This window comes from Anomaloglossus baeobatrachus, chromosome 11 (genome assembly GCF_048569485.1).
Source record: "Anomaloglossus baeobatrachus isolate aAnoBae1 chromosome 11, aAnoBae1.hap1, whole genome shotgun sequence".
Taxonomy (NCBI): domain Eukaryota; kingdom Metazoa; phylum Chordata; class Amphibia; order Anura; family Aromobatidae; genus Anomaloglossus; species Anomaloglossus baeobatrachus.
The window spans coordinates 22,975,545-22,996,295 of record NC_134363.1 but is presented as its reverse complement, the minus strand read 5'-3'; the positions used below and the strand labels follow the sequence as shown (position 1 = coordinate 22,996,295).

Here is a 20,751-nt window from a genome sequence, read left to right as displayed (position 1 = left end):
ATTGTATAGGCTAAGGTACCTTAGTTTACAGAACAGAATTGTATAGGCCAGGGTACCTTAGTATACAGAACAGAATTGTATAGGCCAGGGTATCTTAGTATAGAGACCAGAATTGTATAGGCCAGGTACCTTAGTATACAGACCAGAATTGTATAGGCCAGGGTACCTTAGTATACAGACCAGAATTGTATAGGCCAGGGTACCTTTGTATACAGACCAGAATTGTATAGGCCAGGGTACCTTAGTATACAGACCAGAATTGTATAGGCCAGGGTACCTTAGTATACAGACCAGAATTGTATAGGCCAGGGTACCTTAGTATACAGACCAGAATTGTATAGGCCAGGGTACCTTAGTATACAGACCAGAATTGTATAGGCCAGGGTACCTTAGTATAGAGACCAGAATTGTATAGGCTAGGGTACCTTGGTATACAGAACAGAATTGTATAGGCCAGGGTACCTTAGTATACAGACCAGAATTGTATAGGCTAGGGTACCTTAGTATACAGACCAGAATTGTATAGGCCAGGGTACCTTAGTATACAGACCAGAATTGTATAGGCTAGGGTACCTTAGTATAAAGAACAGAATTGTATAGGCCAGGGTACCTTAGTATACAGACCAGAATTGTATAGGCCAGGGTACCTTAGTATACAGACCAGAATTGTATAGGCCAGGGTACCTTAGTATACAGACCAGAATTGTATAGGCCAGGGTACCTTATTATACAGACCAGAATTGTATAGGCTAGGGTACCTTAGTATAGAGACCAGAATTGTATAGGCTAGGGTACCTTGGTATACAGAACAGAATTGTATAGGCCAGGGTACCTTAGTATACATACCAGAATTGTATAGGCCAGGGTACCTTAGTATAGAGACCAGAATTGTATAGGCCAGGGTACCTTGGTATACAGACCAGAATTGTATAGGCCAGGGTACCTTAGTATACAGACCAATATTGTATAGGCCAGGGTACCTTAGTATACAGACCAGAATTGTATAGGCCAGGGTACCTTAGTATACAGACCAGAATTGTATAGGCTAGGGTACCTTAGTATACAGAACAGAATTGTATAGGCCAGGGTACCTTAGTATAGAGACCAGAATTGTATAGGCCAGGGTACCTTAGTATAGAGACCAGAATTGTATAAGCTAGGGTACCTTAGAATACAGAACAGAATTGTATAGGCCAGGGTACCTTAGTATAGAGACCAGAATTGTATAGGCTAGGGTACCTTAGTATACAGACCAGGATTGTATAGGCCAGGGTACCTTAGTATACAGACCAGAATTGTATAGGCCAGGGTACCTTAGTATACAGACCAGAATTGTATAGGCCAGGGTACCTTAGTATACAGACCAGAATTGTATAGGCCAGGGTACCTTAGTATACAGACCAGAATTGTATAGGCTAAGGTACCTTAGTTTACAGAACAGAATTGTATAGGCTAGGGTACCTTAGTATACAGACCAGAATTGTATAGGCCAGGGTACCTTAGTATACAGACCAGAATTGTATAGGCCAGGGTACCTTAGTATACAGACCAGAATTGTATAGGCCAGGGTACCTTAGTATACAGACCAGAATTGTATAGGCTAGGGTACCTTAGTATACAGACCAGAATTGTATAGGCCAGGGTACCTTAGTATACAGACCAGAATTTTATACCAATAAAAATAATAACTTTATTAGTAATCAATTAAAAGATTTTCAACCAACCAAAACATCAAACATACAGAAGTGCATGTAGTGTGAAGGTGCGCACTGAGTGGCCAGGTGTAGGAAAGCTTATGGAGGGGTCTGAGGGTGGGATAGATGAAGTATTGATAATATGGGCCAGGAAGGGTTATATCTGTCCCTGATCTGTGTCCTACCTACCAATGGGGTTTTAAGCACCCTAGATTTGTGGTGCCCCCATTCCACGGCGGCTATCCCTCACTGTTCCTATCTACCTGATTGAATACCCGCCACCAAGATACAAAAGTGCAAAGTGCAATAAATCAGCACATTAATGTCAGACACAGCAACATTTATACAGACAAAAAACGGAGATTTCAAGCCACAGTATGTAGGAAGGATCAATGTTTATGTCCCAAGTTTTGGGGCAATACACAGTGTCAATGAGTCCGTACCGGCAGCATCCCGCCCTACTCAAATATTGAGTCTATTGTCTATATTTGCTCCTTATGATATCTTTAAACACACGGTAACAACTGCTTTTGTGTGCCTATCATCTATACGGACATTATAGCTAGTCCTTAGTACCGTTTACCTCTTCTACTATATCTATTTAATACTTGAGTAGGGCGGGATGCTGCCGGTACGGACTCATTGACACTGTGTATTGTCCCAAAACGTGGGACATAACCATTGATCCTTCCTACATACTGTGGCTTGAAATCTTTGTTTTTTGTCTGTGTAAATGTGCTGATTTTATTGTACTTTGCACTATTGTATTTTGGTGGTGGCTATTCAATCAGGTAGTTAGGAACAGCGAGGGCGAACCGCCGTGGAATGGGGGCACCACAAATCTAGGGTGCTTAAAGCCCCATTGGTAGGTAGCACACAGATCAGGGACAGATATAACCCTTCCTGGCCCATATTATCAATACTTCATCTATATTACCCTCAGACCCCTCCATAAGCTTTCCTACACCTGGCCACTCAGTGCGCACCTTCACACTACATGCCCTTCTGTAGGTTTGATGTTTTGGTTGGTTGAAAATCTTTTAATTGATTACCAAGAAAGTTATTTTTATGGGTATAAAATTCTGGTCTGTAATGATTAAAATATAGCTGCTTTGTTTTTGATACTTTTTGGTATTTACAAAACTTTAGTGATATATTTAAGGGATGCTTCACCCCTTTCCATCATTGGCCATATCGATATTTTGTTGAGAAACAAGGTTTCTCTCCCTTGTGTTGCCAATAGTGCCTGTGAGTGGCGCTATTGAAGTCCGCTCATCGCCACCTTGTGATCCCCCGTACTCGGTGACCTATGATGTCCGGTGATGTCACATCAACTTCCTGTTGACATGACACCATTGCGGACGGCCCCAGTCTTCCTGTAAAATTGCATTAGATGCGGATAGTCCGCAGATAAGAACCATAGTCGCATTTTTTAGTGCGTTTCCGAAATTCATTAAACATTGAAAAGGTGGTTCACCCCTTTCCATTATTGCCCATATCGATATTATGTTGAGAAACAAATACCTTGTGTTGTCAATAGTGCCTGTGAGCTGCGCTATTCCAGACCGCTCTTCCCCATTGCATGACCCCCCGGACGCTGTGACCAACTTCCTGTTCACCTGACATCACCGTGGCCGGCCCCAGTGTCCGTGAGTGTCTGGGCTGTGGGCAATGTTTCACCACTCCTCCCAGCCCAGCGTCACTCCTGTTTGTAGCGCTCTGCAGAGAAGGAGAGTGAGAGCAGGGAGATGCAGCGCTGTGACGCTGGGCTGTGATAAGCAGTGGAATGTTGACTACAGACCAGTCACTCAAGAAGACTGGGCCGCCTCAGTGATGTCAGGTGAGCAGGAACTTGACGTGACATCACCGGACATGCACATGTCAGCTGTTCATCATTTACACATCAGTTTTTTGAGTATGAATGCTATTCAGATTTTTCATATAAACTATAGGCCGCTTTACACGCTGCGACATCGCTAGCGATATTGCTCGTGAAAGCACCTGCCCCCGTCGGTTGTGCATCATGGGCAAATCGCTGTCCGTGGCGCACAATATCGCTAGCACCCATCACACTATACTTACTGCCTAGCGACGTCGCTGTGGCCAGCGATCCGCCTCCTTTCTAAGGGGGCGGTTCGTGCGGCGTCACAGTGATGTCACACGGCAGGCATCCAATAGAAGTGGAGGGGCGGAGAACAGCCGAAGGAAAGTCACGCCCACCTCGTTGCCGGAGGACGCAGGTAAGCTGTTGTTCATCGTTCCTGGGATGAGTGCTGCCTCAGGAACGACGAACAACCTGCGTCCAAAACCAGCAACGATATTTGGGATTAGAACGACGTGTCAACGATCAACGATTAGATGAGTATTTTTGATTGATAGCGGTCGCTCGTACGTGTCACACGCAACGACGTCGCTAACGAGGCCGGATGTGCGTCAGGAATTCAGTGACATCTCATTAGCGATGTCATTGCGTGTAAAGCCCCTTTATGTTCCACAGTGGTCCATATGTCCATTTCTTGCGGAACAAGTGATTTGTGCAAAATTGCAAAATTGTCTGAGGCTGAGTTCACATGTCCTGTAATCATCCATAGAACAGATCTATTGGCAAAATGATGTCTGCCGGATCCATTTTTTAACCATTGTAGTCTACAGTGGTCGGATCTTTTACCTGATTGTTCCATTTGAAATGGATCCTGTAATAAAAAAATGGATCCTTCACAAATACAAGAATAACGGATGGCTAAATAGCGACCCAGTAACGGATCCATTCTCCATTGACTCCCATGTTTAAAAAAAATGGATCCGGTAGACATCAGTTACTTAACAATGGACACAAAAGTTGAGTTTGCAGAACTTTTTTCTCAATGGATCTGCAGGATCTGTTCTAATGGATGATTACAGGATTTGTGAACTTAAGGGTACTTTACACACTGCGACATCGCTAGTGATCTCGTTAGCGATGTGAAATTCTAGATCGCAAGTGCGATCTTTTGAGATCGCACATAGGTCATTTTACGCATGTACGATCTCTAAAGATCGCACTTGCGATCTAGAATTTCACATCGCTAACGAGATCGCTAGCGATGTCGCAGTGTGAAAAGTACCCTTTAGCCTTATATTGATCCAAGTGGGGTCCATTTTCCATGGAGCAAGAAAAAAACTGATGAAACTGTTCACTTGCCAAATACTGATCAAAAACGCTGACGACATGGAGTTTTAGAGCTAGAGCAGTAGATGAAGTGGTGGCGATGATACTAATGCAGTAGAGTCGAGTAGCGTCAGCGCTCATCTTTTGTAACTTAAGCGGGCTTTACACACTACGACATCGCTCAAGTGATCTCGTTGGGGTCACGGATTTTGTGGCGCACATCCGGTCACTTTAGCGATGCCGTTGCGTGTGACAACTATGAGCGATTTTGCATCATCGCAAAAACGTGCAAAATCGTTCATCGGTGACATGGGGGTCCATTCTCAAATATCGTTACTGCAGCAGTAACGAAGTTGTTCCTCGTTCCTGCGCAGCACACATCACTCCGTGTGACACCGCAGGAACGAGGAACCTCACCTTACCTGCGTCCCGGCCACAATGCGGAAGGAAGGGGGAGGGCAGGATGTTATGTCCCGCTCATCTTCGCCCCTCTGCTTCTATTGGGCGGCGGTTCAGTGACGCTGCTGTGACGTTGCTGTGACGCTGAACGAACCGCCCCCTTAGAAAGGGGGCGGTTCACCGGTCACAGCGACCTCGCAGGGAAGATAACTCCGTGTGACGGGTCTGGGCGATGTTGTGCGACACGGGCAGCGATTTGCCCATGTCTCACAACCGATGGGGGCGGGTACGCACGCTGGCGATATCGGTACCGGTATCGCAGTGTGTAAAGCGGCCTTTAGACACATTACTACTGGAACAATGATACACTCAACTTCATTTATTGGCAGTTTCTCCATCCAAAATCTAAGGCGTTAACAGTTTTTTCTACAATCGTTTTTAGACTTAACAGACAAACCCGAGATCTCTGTGGGGACGTTGGTCGCCGGTAAAGTGGCCACAGCGACCTGCAGAAGTCCTGGTGTGTGTGCCGGAACGGCTCCGGGCTTCACATGGACTGGACTAGTTGGATCATCATCGAATTATAATAATCCTTACCCAAACCGCACCAGCGTATACTTCTCTGACTTTACCTTCACGCCTTCAAGGAAGGACAATGGAAGAGCACTGGTCTGTAGGGTCAACTTTCAACGAAACACTGCAGTCACCAGCCAGACCATCAACCTAAACGTCCAGTGTAAGTGTTACATAAACAAAATATAAAGAAATGCAATGAAACATCAAATATGTAAAAAACAGTTTTACTGTATAAACCATTTTCGTAAGAATTCATATATTACCTGAAAGCATAAAAAGTTGGTTGCATGGTATCTTCAAAAGAAAGTAAAGGATCCAGACTCTGAGACATGCAGGAGCTACTAAGACACCAAGTTCCAAAGCGAGACAAATTTCAAGGGATCACCACCTTTCTCAAGCTTTGGACCTTCCAGAAAAATGCTCAAGTTTCCCATTGACTTCTATTATACTAAGTACTTGAGCCACACCTATTCAAGCGTCCACTCTGCTCGTTTTGAGTATCGAGCACCCAAGCATGGTAGTGCCCGCTCATCACTAGTTACCAGTACTGAGCACCCGAGCATGGTAGTGCCTGCTGATCACTAGTTACCAGTACTAGCACCCGAGCATGGTAGTGCCCACTCATCACTAGTTACCAGTACTAGCACCCGAGCATGGTAGTGCCCGGTCATCACTAGTTACGAGTACTGAGCACCCGAGCATGCTAGTACCCGCTCATTTCTAGTTACGAGTTCAGAGCACCCGAGCATGGTAGTGCCCGCTGATCACTAGTTACGAGTACAGAGCACCCGAGCATGGTAGTGCCCGCTCATCACTAGTTACGAGTACAGAGCACCTGGGCATGGTAGTGCCCGCTCATTTCTAGTTACGAGTACTGAGCACCCGAGCATGGTAGTGCCCACTCATCACTAGTTACGAGTATCAAGCACCTGAGCATGGTAATGCTCACTCATCACTAGTTATGAGTACAGAGCACCCGAGCATGGTAGTGCCCGCTCATCACTAGTTACCAGTACTGAGCACTCGAGCATGGTAGTGCTCACTCATCACTAGTTACCAGTACTGAGCACCCGAGCATGGTAGTGCCCGCTCATCACTAGTTACCAGTACTGAGCACCTGAGCATGGTAGTGCCCGCTCATCACTAGTTACCAGTACTGAGCACCTGAGCATGGTAGTGCCCGCTCATCACTAGTTAGGAGTACTGAGCACCTGAGCATGGTAGTGCACACTCATCACTAGTTATCAGTACTGAGCACCTGAGCATGATAGTGCCCGCTCATCACTAGTTACAAGTACAGAGCACCCGAGCATGGTAGTGCCCGCTCATCACTAGTTACAAGTACCAAGCACCCGAGCATGGTAGTGCCCGCTCATCACTAGTTACGAGTACTGAGCACCCGAGCATGGTAGTGCCCGCTTATCACTAGTTACCAGTACTGAGCACCCGAGCATGGTAGTGCCCGCTCATCACTAGTTACGAGTACAGAGCACCTGAGTATGGTAGTGCCCGCTCATCACTAGTTACCAGTACTGAGCTCCCGAGCATGGTAGTGCTCACTCATCACTAGTTACCAGTACTGAGCACCTGAGCATGACAGTGCCCGCTCATCACTAGTTACCAGTACTGAGCACCTGAGCATGGTAGTGCCCGCTCATCACTAGTTACGAGTACTGAGCACCCAAGCATGGTAGTGCCCGCTCATCACTAGTTACCAGTACTGAGCACCTGAGCATGGTAGTGCACACTCATCACTAGTTATCAGTACTGAGCACCTGAGCATGATAGTGCCCGCTCATCACTAGTTACAAGTACAGAGCACCCGAGCATGGTAGTGCCCGCTCATCACTAGTTACAAGTACCAAGCACCCGAGCATGGTAGTGCCCGCTCATCACTAGTTACGAGTACTGAGCACCCGAGCATGGTAGTGCCCGCTCATCACTAGTTACCAGTACTGAGCACCCGAGCATGGTAGTGCCCGCTCATCACTAGTTACGAGAACTGAGCACCCGAGCATGGTAGTGCCCACTCATCACTAGTTACCAGTACTGAGCACCCGAGTATGGTAGTGCCCACTCATCACTAGTTACGAGTACAGAGCACCCGAGTATGGTAGTGCCCGCTCATCACTAGTTACTAGTACTGAGCACCTGAGCATGGTAGTGCCCGCTCATCATTAGTTACCAGTACTGAGCTCCCGAGCATGGTAGTGCCCACTCATCACTAGTTACGAGTACTGAGCACCCGCGCATGATAGTGCTCGCTCATCACTAGTTACAAGTACAGAGCACCCGAGCATGGTAGTGCCCGCTCATCACTAGTTATGAGTACAGAGCACCCGAGCATTGTAGTGCCCACTCATCACTAGTTATGAGTACTGAGCACCTGCGCATGATAGTTCCCGCTCATCACTAGTTACATGTACAGAGCACCTGAGCATGGTAGTGCCCGCTCATCACTAGTTACATGTACAGAGCACCCGAGCATGGTAGTGCCCGCTCATCACTAGTTACGAGTACTGAGCACTCGAGCATGGTAGTGCCCGTTCATCACTAGTTACCAGTACTGAGCACCCGAGCATGGTAGTGCCCGCTCATCACTAGTTACAAGTACAGAGCACCCGAGCATGGTAGTGCCCGCTCATCACTAGTTATGAGTACAGAGCACCCGAGCATGGTAGTGCCCGCTCATCACTAGTTACATGTACAGAGCACCCGAGCATGGTAGTGCCCGCTCATCACTAGTTACGAGTACTGAGCACTCGAGCATGGTAGTGCCCGTTCATCACTAGTTACCAGTACTGAGCACCCGAGCATGGTAGTGCCCGCTCATCACTAGTTACAAGTACAGAGCACCCGAGCATGGTAGTGCCCGCTCATCACTAGTTACATGTACAGAGCACCCGAGCATGGTAGTGCCCGCTCATCACTAGTTACATGTACAGAGCACCTGAGCATGGTAGTGCCCGCTCATCACTAGTTACGAGTACTGAGCACTCGAGCATGGTAGTGCCCGTTCATCACTAGTTACCAGTACTGAGCACCCGAGCATGGTAGTGCCCGCTCATCACTAGTTACAAGTACAGAGCACCCGAGCATGGTAGTGCCCGCTCATCACTAGTTATGAGTACAGAGCACCCGAGCATTGTAGTGCCCACTCATCACTAGTTATGAGTACTGAGCACCCGCGCATGATAGTGCCCGCTCATCACTAGTTACATGTACAGAGCACCCGAGCATGGTAGTGCCCGCTCATCACTAGTTACATGTACAGAGCACCCGAGCATGGTAGTGCCCGCTCATCACTAGTTACGAGTACTGAGCACTCGAGCATGGTAGTGCCCGTTCATCACTAGTTGCCTCCCTCCACTAGAAAACTTGATATAATTAACTGGTTATTTTGTTTTTTTTCTAAATAACCTTTAAAAAATATGAAAAATAGTTACATTTTCATTTTTAGTTTTATTGCTTTTTTTTTACATTTCCCCCCAATATATATATATATATATATATATATATATATATATATATATAAAGATTGTGCATATAAAAGTTAGAAAAATTAGGAATAAAGAGGCAAAACATTACTTTAATAGGAAGATGAGAAATAAAAAGTAGGGGTCTTAAACCACATGTACAAAAAAGTAATAAAAAATGTGCAAAATAAAATGTTTTTGTTCCTGAAGGATAAAAAAAATTGGTGTATTTAAACATTAGGTCATTTTCTCATGAATATCCACTTTAACGAGAAATTTCTTTACCAAGTATCATGATGTAAAGGAAACTTATTTTATTTAATCTAAAACAAATTTCTTTTCTTGTTTTTTTTTTTTTTTGCAGACCCTCCTGAAGTGAACATTACCATTAGAGGTAACAATAACAACATTCTATACTAATATGCATGGTGATATCAATAACAATAATCTGTAATTTATCCTATAGGCAACATTCTGGTAGGGCCTTCATCTATAACCTAGGCACAGAGCTAATGTAGAAAATTACAGGGATCTTTCAACTAATTTTTCATATGCTAATCACACTTGGGTCTGCTGTGCTCCAGCACGTTTCATCACTCTGCAGTGAAGAGGAAAGCAGACTGGTGTAATGTGGTTGCGTAGTTGAAACGCCCGCGCCGGGGTATTCATGGTCAGGCTGTGAGTGGCCCGACCCGGCTTCAGTGACCCCGGCGGGTTTCAATAAAAGGGAAAGTCCGACAGTCAGTCCGGTGTGACAAGGGGATGGAAGGAGGGTGAAGGGGTTCCTTGGGAGCACGCCATCGGTCACAGTGGCCACTGAGGTCTCCGCCTCCTCTGCCGCCATTCTCCCCCAGGAAACGGTATGGGACGGGAGCGGGGGATGCTAGCAGCGCCACCCGTGGTATGCTGCCAGGTGTTCAGCCGCCACTGCGCAGTCTCTCTCCGGGGCAGGTGTTACAGGTAGCCGGATGGAATCGTTCCCCGCGGGTGAAGCGGGGAAGCCCCGGGAGGTTATTGAGACCCAGGGCAACAGTCCTCAGGGACACCGGGGGCACAGGGCGGCGGCATTACTCACACCAGTCACGGAGTGAGGTTCCAGTTTCTCTTTATTTAAAGTCCATTCCACATCGCACCCGGGTGCTGGTCCTCGCCACCTGTAGCCTTTGGTCGGTCCCGGGCAGGTAGGAGGAAGGGGACCGGTGAGGTGATCTGGGGGTCCCTCTATTTTGGTGCATTAGTGCTTTCCCCATGGCATGGAGCATCTTGGGGACCCGCCGCCATTCTGTCTCTCTCTCTTGCCCGGTAGCGTACAACACCAACCGCCACCGGGTACAACATTCTCCAAGGTCCCAGTCCTCAGCTCCATTCCCTTCCTCAGATGTTATCAGCCCTGGTCTCATGGCATCTCCTCAGCAGGGAGCTGTTCTGTGGAGGTCTGCACTCTCTTGCAGCCTCTGACGTTCTGACTAAAACTTCAGTCTGCCCTGAACTAAACTCACTCGTTCAGGGCCCCCCTCCCCTTGGGTTGTCATGGGGACCTGCACACCTGCTCATTAAGGAGACAGGATGAGTCATGCAGGCTCAAACTACAGGCTGCAAAAGCTATTAACTCCTTCCTGCCAGTGTGTGTGTCGACTCTTCTCCTCTGGCCCGGGAAAAATGGGGTAATATTTAATACCCTGTAACGACCCGGTTGCAGGAGCGTTACATGTTCTTCTTCCCCTGTGTGTGGTGCCTTCTTATGATTGTCAGCACCAGAAAAACGAAAAAGCATGTGTTTGGCAACTTATACTGTTTTTTTATATTATTTTCTTTTTTTATTGTGCTCTAAACTCTCAAAATTGTAATGCTCGTGCCCGGTGTAGGATTAGTGGACCCACTGGACCACAGGGGGACCCGAGCTTACCCTTTAGTGCGAGGGGCTTAACTAAGTGCCCACCGTGAGGCGGACGCCAGGTACCATTCCCAGGGCAGTGACTGAGACTGTGGAAGCTGATCCTGAGGACAGGTGAGGATAACATAGGCAGACTGGACCGGCGGGTATGGACAGTGATTATGGGCACGACAGGGATATACAGGTATGGGAAGGTAACGGACACAAGGATAATGGGACCTGAAGACTAGTTAGGTAGCAGACTGAATGACTAACTGAAGGTGTTCCTCAGCACCTCCCCTAATGGGAGGGTGCCTTAATTACAGAGGAACAAACAGAAAATGGCACACCGGTCCTTTAAGAAGAGGGCCGGTGTGCCAGTGCACGTCTTAGGTGTACTCCCAGGAACCATGTATGTGCTGCATGTACAGGGATGAGAGGGGAAGAAAGCAGCAGCACATGTGGATGGCCTGGGATGTGTGGGGGAGGATACAGCAACTCGGCCAGGGCAGTGAGTAAGTTGGCGCCTCTGCAGAGATGCCGGCACTACAAAAATGTATTATTTATTGTTGTGACGGGGTATGCGACAGAGCAGTAAGGGACGCCAGGAAGAGGAACAATCCAAAGGGCTTTATTGGAACCACAAAGATAAAGCACCAAACATGAATATAAATCCTTAAAGTCTGCAAGGAGTCCACAACAAAACAACAAATCCGGGGGCACCTCCCGGTATTCCGATGCCAGAGAAAATATGGCAATGGTCCTTATTGAGTTCTTTGAGCCCAACAGAGTGAACAACAAAACACAATACCACGTGGCCACTGATCTCCAATCTGTAACAGTCCATACACAGGCACTAGGATTTAGCCTTAGCTATAGATCCTAGTCTTTCTCCAGCTGAAATCCAACTAACTGACTAACATGGGTCTCATTGTTCTCCTCTCCTGGGATCAGCCCCTTAGGTGTGCAGAAGGGCCCACCTCCCTTGGACATTTGATACATGAAAGGACTCTAGACGTTGTGGATTGGAGGAGTCCCATTCTGAGAGAACAAACAATCTCCCACCAGAAGCAGTACAAAGGAGGGACAGACTATTACACCATAAGCACAGGCGGGGGAGGGACATACACGCTGTTACAATTTCAAGTCAGGCAATTTATCCCGATATCTTCCCAAAAAGTGTTGAACTGAAGTTCCTTGGATCCCCGAGAAGACATGATAAGGCTTCACACTCCCCTTAAATTGCATTGTAGTTGTAGTTTTAAACATTTGCCTCAAAGTCACTTATGATATTTTGCTGGACCCTTGATTGCCGTTGTTGTGTCAGAGTCTGGTCCCATCTGAAAATCTTCAGGTATTCTGAATAGTGATGGGTGAGCGCTAAAGTATTTGAATGCTTGTTCCTCCATTCAAGCTGGACAGAAGTTCAGATGCGCATGACGCGAGTAATGAGTGTTATAGAAAGTCATTTATTGGCCTGTTCAGGTTTCTGCCCACATATAGCCATCCATAAACAAAGCATTTCTGGTGGGAGGGAGGGTGGAGCTTTTTATTTTTGTCGCACTATGTTGGAAAATGTATTTTATGCCTCGGGAGAGCCATTCAGAGACTGTGACTGTCTCTTCCTGTGGTGCCTGAACACATTATGCAGTGAAGCAAGCCTGCACATTGTGGTCATTGTTTCATGGATGAAACATCCAGTCACCCGCGATACTTAGCCAAGCTCCGTGAATACCCGAGCAACCCAATGCTTGATGGAGTAACGAGCAGTGTCTAGCATGCTTTTCTTCCATGGGTCTCATCACTGTTCTGGCTCAGCAGCTTCAGGGTCTGTTCCTGGAGTTAGCAGACCTAAAGTTGGTTGTTCAGCAGCAGTGGTTGAAGACTCCTGATATTTGCAGATTCTGCGGGTTGGTGGGCCCACCCAGAGCCCAAGATTGCTCTCACAGATAGGGTTGCAGGGCGAAGAGACAAGTTCTTGGTGTTCCAGGAGGCCTGTAGATTGACTTTAGGCTTTAGATTTTAGGCTTCGTCCTTACTTCTCTGGGGATGAGGAACAGCGATTGGGGATTGTGATCTCACTGTTACAGGGGGATCCACAATCCTCAGCTTTCTCTGTGCCACATGGCTCTGGTTGCTTTCAGTCAGTGGATGGATTTTTTTGAGGTATTAGGTCTCATCTTTGATGATCATCACTTAGGCTCTATGACAGAGTCCAGTCTGCGTAACCCCTAGCATGGGGGTCGGTCGGCAGAGATTTATTGCTCTGAATTTCGTAGATGGGCAACTGACATCAGGTAGAAAGACCTCGCTCTTAGAAGCCAGTTTTGCCAAGGACTCTCAGAGAGGTTGAAAGTAGCCTTGGTGATTTATCAAACCCCTGAGACCTTGGAGGCCACCATGTCCTTGGCAATAAGTGTGGATAAATGCCTCCGATATAGGATGGTTAGACCACTTTTCAGGAGACCCTACCTTGGGGCAGCACTATATTGTCAGAACGCAATCTGTGGGGGAACCATCACTCATGGGTTTGGAGGAGCCCATGCAGTTAAGGGAAGCCACTACTTCCCATGGTTCCACTGAGATCCACCATAAAAAAGGGTTTGTTTTCAGGAGACTTATTTAATTCAATCTAAAACAAATTTATTTTTCTTTCTTTTTGCAGATTCTCCCGATGTGAACATTACCATTGCAGGTAACAAAATTCTACACTAATATGACTGGTGATATCAAGAACAATAATGATCTGTATTTTATTCTATAGGTGACATTCTGGTAGGGTCTTCATCTATAACTTAGGCACAGAGCTAATGTATGAAATTATATTACAGAGGATCTGTAACCTTTAATCTGCCCAATTCCAGCCTTAATGAAGCATGCCTATATCATCACCGATCCTCCACCAAATTTCACAGTGAGTGCAAGACACTATGCCTTGTATGCCTCTTCAGGTCTCTGTCTAACCATTGAAGGCTGCCATGTCCTTGGCTATATTTTTGGATAGATATCTCCGAGACAGAATGGTTAGACACTTTCCCAGGAGGCCCTACCTTGGGGCAGCACTCTATTATCGGGGGGGGGCGCAATCTGTGGGGTGAACCATCATTCATGGGTTTGGAGGAGCCCATGCAGTTAGAGTGAGACACTACTTCACATGTTTCCACTCAGATCCACCATAAAAATAAAAAGGTTGTTTATTTGTGGTCAAGAGGGTCATTTTCTTGGAGCCTGCTACTCGATTTCTAAGCAAATAGAAACATCTAGCATTTTCCTGACCCTTGATGGTATGGGGTGGACAATCGAGGAGTTTGTTTGTCTTCTGCATGTAATTCATCTCGACAGCAGAGGTAGTACTAGAGAGCAGGACTGAGAAAATGTCTGTGTTTGTGGACAGTGGAGCAGGAGTCAGCATGGTGGATGCTCTGTTTGCAAAAATTCATGGGCTTACTTGCAGTATGTTGCCAAATCCCATCTCCATCTATGCCATTCACTCAGTGCCGCTTGTTTAGGGATGCCTGATACAGATTGTACATAATATAAGACTGCATTGTGAAGTAATGTCCTGCTATGTCCTGTAGGGCCTTCCCACTTTTATTGTACTGGGTCTACCCTGGTTGGTGAGACATAATCTTTAGTGGATTGGCAATCTAAGGTAGCAAGGGAAATTGCGGAGTGTGGAAATTACTGTCTTGTTAACCGTTTAAACACTTCCCTGTCTGCGGTCTCTATGAAGACCTTTCCAGCACTTTTGTTGGCTATTGAGGATGCATATTCAATGAAGGGGTGTCAGGATTTGCTTTCCCATCGTATATACAACTGACCTATTAATTTGCTTCCTGGGGCAAAATTACCAAATCCAGGCTGTATCATTTTTCTGGTCCAGAGAGGCAAGCCATGAAAGATTACAATACTGATAGTCTGAAGAAGGGACTTATCAGACCCTCCTTTTCACCCATGATGGCAGGGTTCTTCTTCATTAATGCGGGCGTCACACGGTACGATCTATTGTGCGGTCACATGAGCAATCGTACCCGCCCCCGTCGTTTGTGCATCACAGGCAAATCGCTGTCCGTGTCGCACAAAGCCGTTAAACCGCCGTCACATTTACCTGCTGAGCAACCTCGCTGTGGGCGGCGAACATCCTCTTTCTGAAGGGGGAGGGACAATCGGCGTCACAGCTACATCACACAGCGGCCGCCCAATAGAAGCGGAGGGGCGGAGATGAGTGGGACGTAAACATCCCGCCCACCTCCTTCCTTCCACATAGTCGGCGGGTGCCACGGGACACAGGTAAGCTGTGTTCATCGTTCCCGGGGTGTCACACGGAGCGATGTGTGCTGCCCCGGGTACGATGAACAACCGGTGCCATGAAAAATAAACGATTTTTTAAAAATAAGCGACGTGTACACTACTCACGATTTGTGACCGATTCAGCGTCACTCGGAGGTGTCACACGAGACGATGTCGTGATCGATGCCGGATGTGCGTCACGAAAACCGTGACCCCGACGATGCATCACACGATAGCTCGTCTCGTGTGACGCCCGCATAAAAAGAGAGAAGAGGGTTGGATTTTCAGAAATTGAATCAAATTACCATCCGAGACCTCTGTTTCCGGATTTATTTAACCAGATTGTGGGAGCTAAATGGTTCTCCAAGTTGGAAAAGGGGGCTTACAATCTGGTTAGAATCACAGAGGGGGATGAATGGAAAATTGCTTTCAATACATCTGAGGGGCATTTTGAAAGTCTTGTCATTCCATTTGTTCTCACTTATGCCCCTGCCATTTTCCAACATTTTCTGAATAATATTTTTCACCATTTGGTGGGCAAGTTTGTGGTGATTTATTTGGACGACATCACGATCTATTTACCTGATATGGAAACTCACCAGGTAAATGTAAAACAGGTATTAAAGATTTTAAGAGATAAACTATATGCCAAACTGGAGAAGTATGATTTTGCTCTCCAAGAGGTGCAATTTTTGGGGTACCTGTTGTCATTTTTGGGGTTTTGGATGGATCCAGATAAGGTCCATGCGGTACTTGACTGGGATCGTCCAGAGAACCTGAAAGCATTGCAGTGTTTTCTAGGGCTTCCCAACTTTTTTGCAAATTTATTCACAATTATTTGGCAATTATGAAACCTCTCACTGACATGACAACAAAAAGGGGTCGATTTCTGTAAGTGGTCAGAATCCACCCAGCAGGCTTTTTTCTCTTTAAAGAGATATTTTTCCACTGCACCTATAATCAGTCAGTCTGATATTTTGCAGCCTTTTATTGTGGAGGTTGATGCATCTGAGGTGGGGGTTGGGGCTGTGTTGTCACAAAGTCCGTCTCCGGGTAAATAGCATCCATGTGCTTTTTTTTTCAAGAAATTGTCTTCCACCAAGGGAAACTATGGTGTTGGCAATAGAGAACTCTTGGCAATTAAGTTGGCTTTCGGGGCATGGCATCATTGGTTGGAGGGGGCTGTTCAACCCATTACTTTAATTACAGACCATAAAAACCTGTCATACCTCTAGTCTGCCAAATGTCTCAATCCTAGGCAGGCTAGAAGTCTTTGTTTTTTTTACTGGGTTTAATTTTACTGTCCAGGGGTTTAAAATGTCAAGGCGGATGAATTATCCCGAAGCTTCCCTGGTGGTAGTTATCATGTGAACACTGTCTCCATTTTGCAGAAGTGGATGTTCGTCTCGGCCTTGTGCCCAAAATTGGAGGGGGAGGTGTTTGAGGTTCAGGCCTCTTGCTCTCCAGGGAAATTGTTTGTGCTACCTAATCTTTGCAGTAAAATAATTGGAGAACATCACAATACTGTCCTGTCAGGTCATCCTGGTAGTAAAGAAACCTCGAACCTCCTTTCTTCTTGCTTTTGGTGGCTGGGTTTGCATCAGGATGTGGCTGACTATGTGTCTGCTTGCAGTATTTGAGCACATTCCAAAGTTACGCATACTCGGCCGTCTAGTTCTCTCCTACCATTGACTATCCCAGGTTGACCTTGGATGCATTTATTCATGGATTTCATTACTGACCTACCTTTGTCTGCAGATAAAACTGTGGTCTTAGTGGTTGTGGTTCAGTAACATGGTTTGTTTCATCGCATTACAGGCACTTCTAAATGCCAAGACTCAAACTCAAGTGTTCATCAATGAGATTGTGAAGCTTCACAGGGTTTCTTCCAATGTGGTCTCCGTCTTTCAGATTGGGGAGCCCAGTTTGTTTCTAAGTTTTGGAAAGCATTTTGTGCTCAACTGGGGTGCAGTTGTCTTTTTCTTCTGCCTTCCACCCTCAGTTGAATGATCAGACCAAGCGCACTAATCAATATTTCAAAACTTACCCTAGGTGTTTTGTCTCTGAGAACCTGGAGGATTGGGCATCTTACTTACCATTGGCTGAATGTGCTATAAACAATCATCATGAATCTTCTGGCAAGTCACCTTTATTTGGTGCATACCCTTTTCATCCACACTTTGGTATATTTAATGGTAGATGAACTTCAGGAGTTCCTGAAGAGGAACATTTTGCCTAATCACACTCTTCTGTATAGCAAGGGGTTCCGAGTAATTTAAGCTGATGAGAAACATACAAACATATGGCTGGCAAAAAAACGCTTGCCAGGTCCGGACCTAAGTGTGAATAACCATGTGTGGTTGTTTACCAGGAATATCAAGTTGAAGGTTCCTTCCTGGAACCTGGGACATAAGTTTATTGGTCCTTATAAGGTAATCACCATCATTAACCCAGTATTATTTCATCTGTAGTTACCTTAGGCTATTAGGATCCACAATGTATTCCACAGGTCTCTGATCAAGAAGTTTATGGTACCCTTGGAGCCATCTCTTAATTATGGCTGACGTCATTTTCGAGATTCAAATAGCTATGATTGTTGATTCTCATTTTCTACATTGTCCCCTTCTATATTTGGTCCCCATAGCGCGGTTACAGACCGGAGGTGAGGGTGTGGGTCCCAGTGTCGGAAATGATTGCCACAAGGTTGGGTTGTTCCTTTCAAGCTGCCCATCTTGATAAGCCTGGTCCTGAGTGTCTGGAGACCACTCATAGAAGGGGGTACTGTCACAGGTGTGTCATGAGTGACAGACAGTCCTTTGGTGTCTTGCTATAGAAAGTCACAGCATTTGGCTGCACAAACTGCACCCTGAACTTTTATTATTTGTGCTTGGTTTTCATGCCTTTCTTTTTAGAATCCTGCTGAGTTCCTCAGCCTTTCAGCTGCTTTTCATCAGCCTGGTGGCTTTATGCACCTTCACTTCCTATTACTCGGCGTTGGTGATATTTCTAACTTTTTACAAATCTTGAGTGCATGCAGTCAGCTTACAATCATCTGGAGCAACTTCATTGCTTTTAGAAGTCCCTCTCCCTGTATTGACTTTGAGATACGTTGTTTGTTATTGTCCCTTGTTTGCTACTCCTGTCTGTCCTTTAGTGCCTAGTGGGGTTGACGAAGAGCTCATCCAATCCGCTCCCTACCTAGGGCTCAGATCAGTGTCAGCCTAGCGCTAGGTATCCAAGTTGGCGCATGGGTGCGGAATCTATCTACGGCGGTGAGGAAACCCAGGGCCCAGTGGTAAGCTTGGTCAGGGGTCACCATCTCCCCTTCCATAAACACAGGGTTTCCCTTCCTTTTCGCCATTTGCTTGGTACTTCCCCATACCTAGCATGATAGCGATTATCCCAGATAAGACCCTACCTGTGCTTCTTTTGTCTTTCCAGCTAGCATTTAACCCAATTAATGGAATGGTGGCATTGTTTATTGTTAGTTTGTAAATTATCATTTTATTAATCAGTGTTGGACTGGTTTAATAGACAACTAAATAGTGGAGATTGATCCTTTTCTTTATAGGACAAATGGGCTAATAATGGACCAGATGACTTTTTTCTTTCTTTTTTGGGGGGACTTATAAGTTTATGGTGATGACATGCCAAAAATTAGTGTAGCTGGTACCTAAGTGCTGGAAGACTATTTCAAAATTTGAATGGAAGTATATTGGAACTGAGAGAACCACTAAAAATTACAGAAAAAAATGGCCTTTTCACGGGGAGATACTGACAAAGAAGGGTCCAATAAACACGCGATCATATGGAATTGATAGAATTAGTCAAGTTAACTTTTTGGTTTGGTCTAAAAAAACCTAAAAAATGGCTTGTGCTACACATCCTATCAAATCTTTGTCCTGCTTGTGACCTCCATTGTTTCTTTTTTTTAGGAGGTTCTGAACTTACTTTATTTGTCAAAGAAGGAAAGAGTTCAGAGATAAACTGCACAGTGGACAGCAACCCTATAGCCGAGATTACTTGGTCTGTGAGAAATGAGAAAAAAAAAGCAATTAATGGACAATGGCTGAGCTACAATCTTACCAATATTAGTATCAGTGATGCCGGGAAATACTTGTGTACAGGAAAGAATCATCTTGGAATATCCAAAAGCACCATCGATATAATTGTTCACTGTGAGTAGACCGCAAAGTCCAAAAGATTATTCCCTATCTCGACTTATTTAGTTTAGACTTATAGGTTTTTTTTTAACATATTCATGACTGATCATATAAATTGGTCATTGATACCAGATCAATGGGGGATCGACTACCACCAACACAACTAATCAGTTGTTAACAGCTCCGGCAGCAGCTGGATAAATAGTTAACAAAATATAACACCACTGCTTCATTATACTGTATAGATGACTTCACCGTCTAGTAATAATACATGACTGCTAATCCCACCCCCTAATTATAATAAATGACCCTGCTGACTCCACCCTCTAATAATAATACATGACTCTTCTGAATCCACCTTCTAATAATAATACATTACACTGTATAGATGACTCCACCCTCTCATAATAATATATGACTGCTAATCCCACCCCCTAATTATAATAAATGACCCTGCTGACTCCACCCTCTAATAATAATACATGACTCTTCTGAATCCACCTTCTAATAATAATACATTACACTGTAACGATGACTCCACCCTCTCATAATAATACATGACTACTAATCCCACCCCCTAATTATAATAAAGGACCCTGCTGACTCCACCCTCTAATAATAATACATGTCTCTTCTGAATCCACCTTCTAATAATAATACATTACACTGTATAGATGACCCCACCCTCTCATAATAATACATGACTGCTAATCCCACCCCCTAATTATAATAAATGACCCTGCTGACTCCACCCTCTAATAATAATACATGACTCTTCTGAATCCACCTTCTAATAATAATACATTACACTGTATAGATGACTCCACCCTCTCATAATAATACATGACTGCTAATCCCACCCCCTAATTATAATAAATGACCCTGCAGACTCCACCCCCAAATAATAATACATGACTCTTCTGACTCCACCTTCTAATAATAATAAATTACACTGTATAGATGACTCCACCTTCTAATAATAATAGATGACTCTTCTGACTTTATGTAATAATTGATGACTCTTCTGACATCACCCTGTAATAAGAATAGATGACTCACTAATCCCGCCCTCTAATTATAATAAATGACTCTGCTGGCTCCACCTTGTAGTAATAATATATGACTCTGCTCT

At 45.3% G+C, this 20,751-nt stretch overlaps 1 protein-coding gene across 1 annotated transcript in view; it reads left to right on the top strand.

The window, feature by feature from the left end:
- Positions 1–20,751, top strand: part of LOC142255731 (sialic acid-binding Ig-like lectin 13) — a 59,990-nt gene that overhangs the window by 20,238 nt on the left and 19,001 nt on the right. Inside the window, exons 3-6 of the mRNA XM_075327188.1 lie at positions 5,684–5,977; positions 9,658–9,687; positions 13,832–13,861; positions 19,392–19,634. Of these exons, the coding sequence (XP_075183303.1) occupies positions 5,684–5,977; positions 9,658–9,687; positions 13,832–13,861; positions 19,392–19,634 (597 nt within the window). The remainder of the gene's footprint in view (positions 1–5,683; positions 5,978–9,657; positions 9,688–13,831; positions 13,862–19,391; positions 19,635–20,751) is intronic.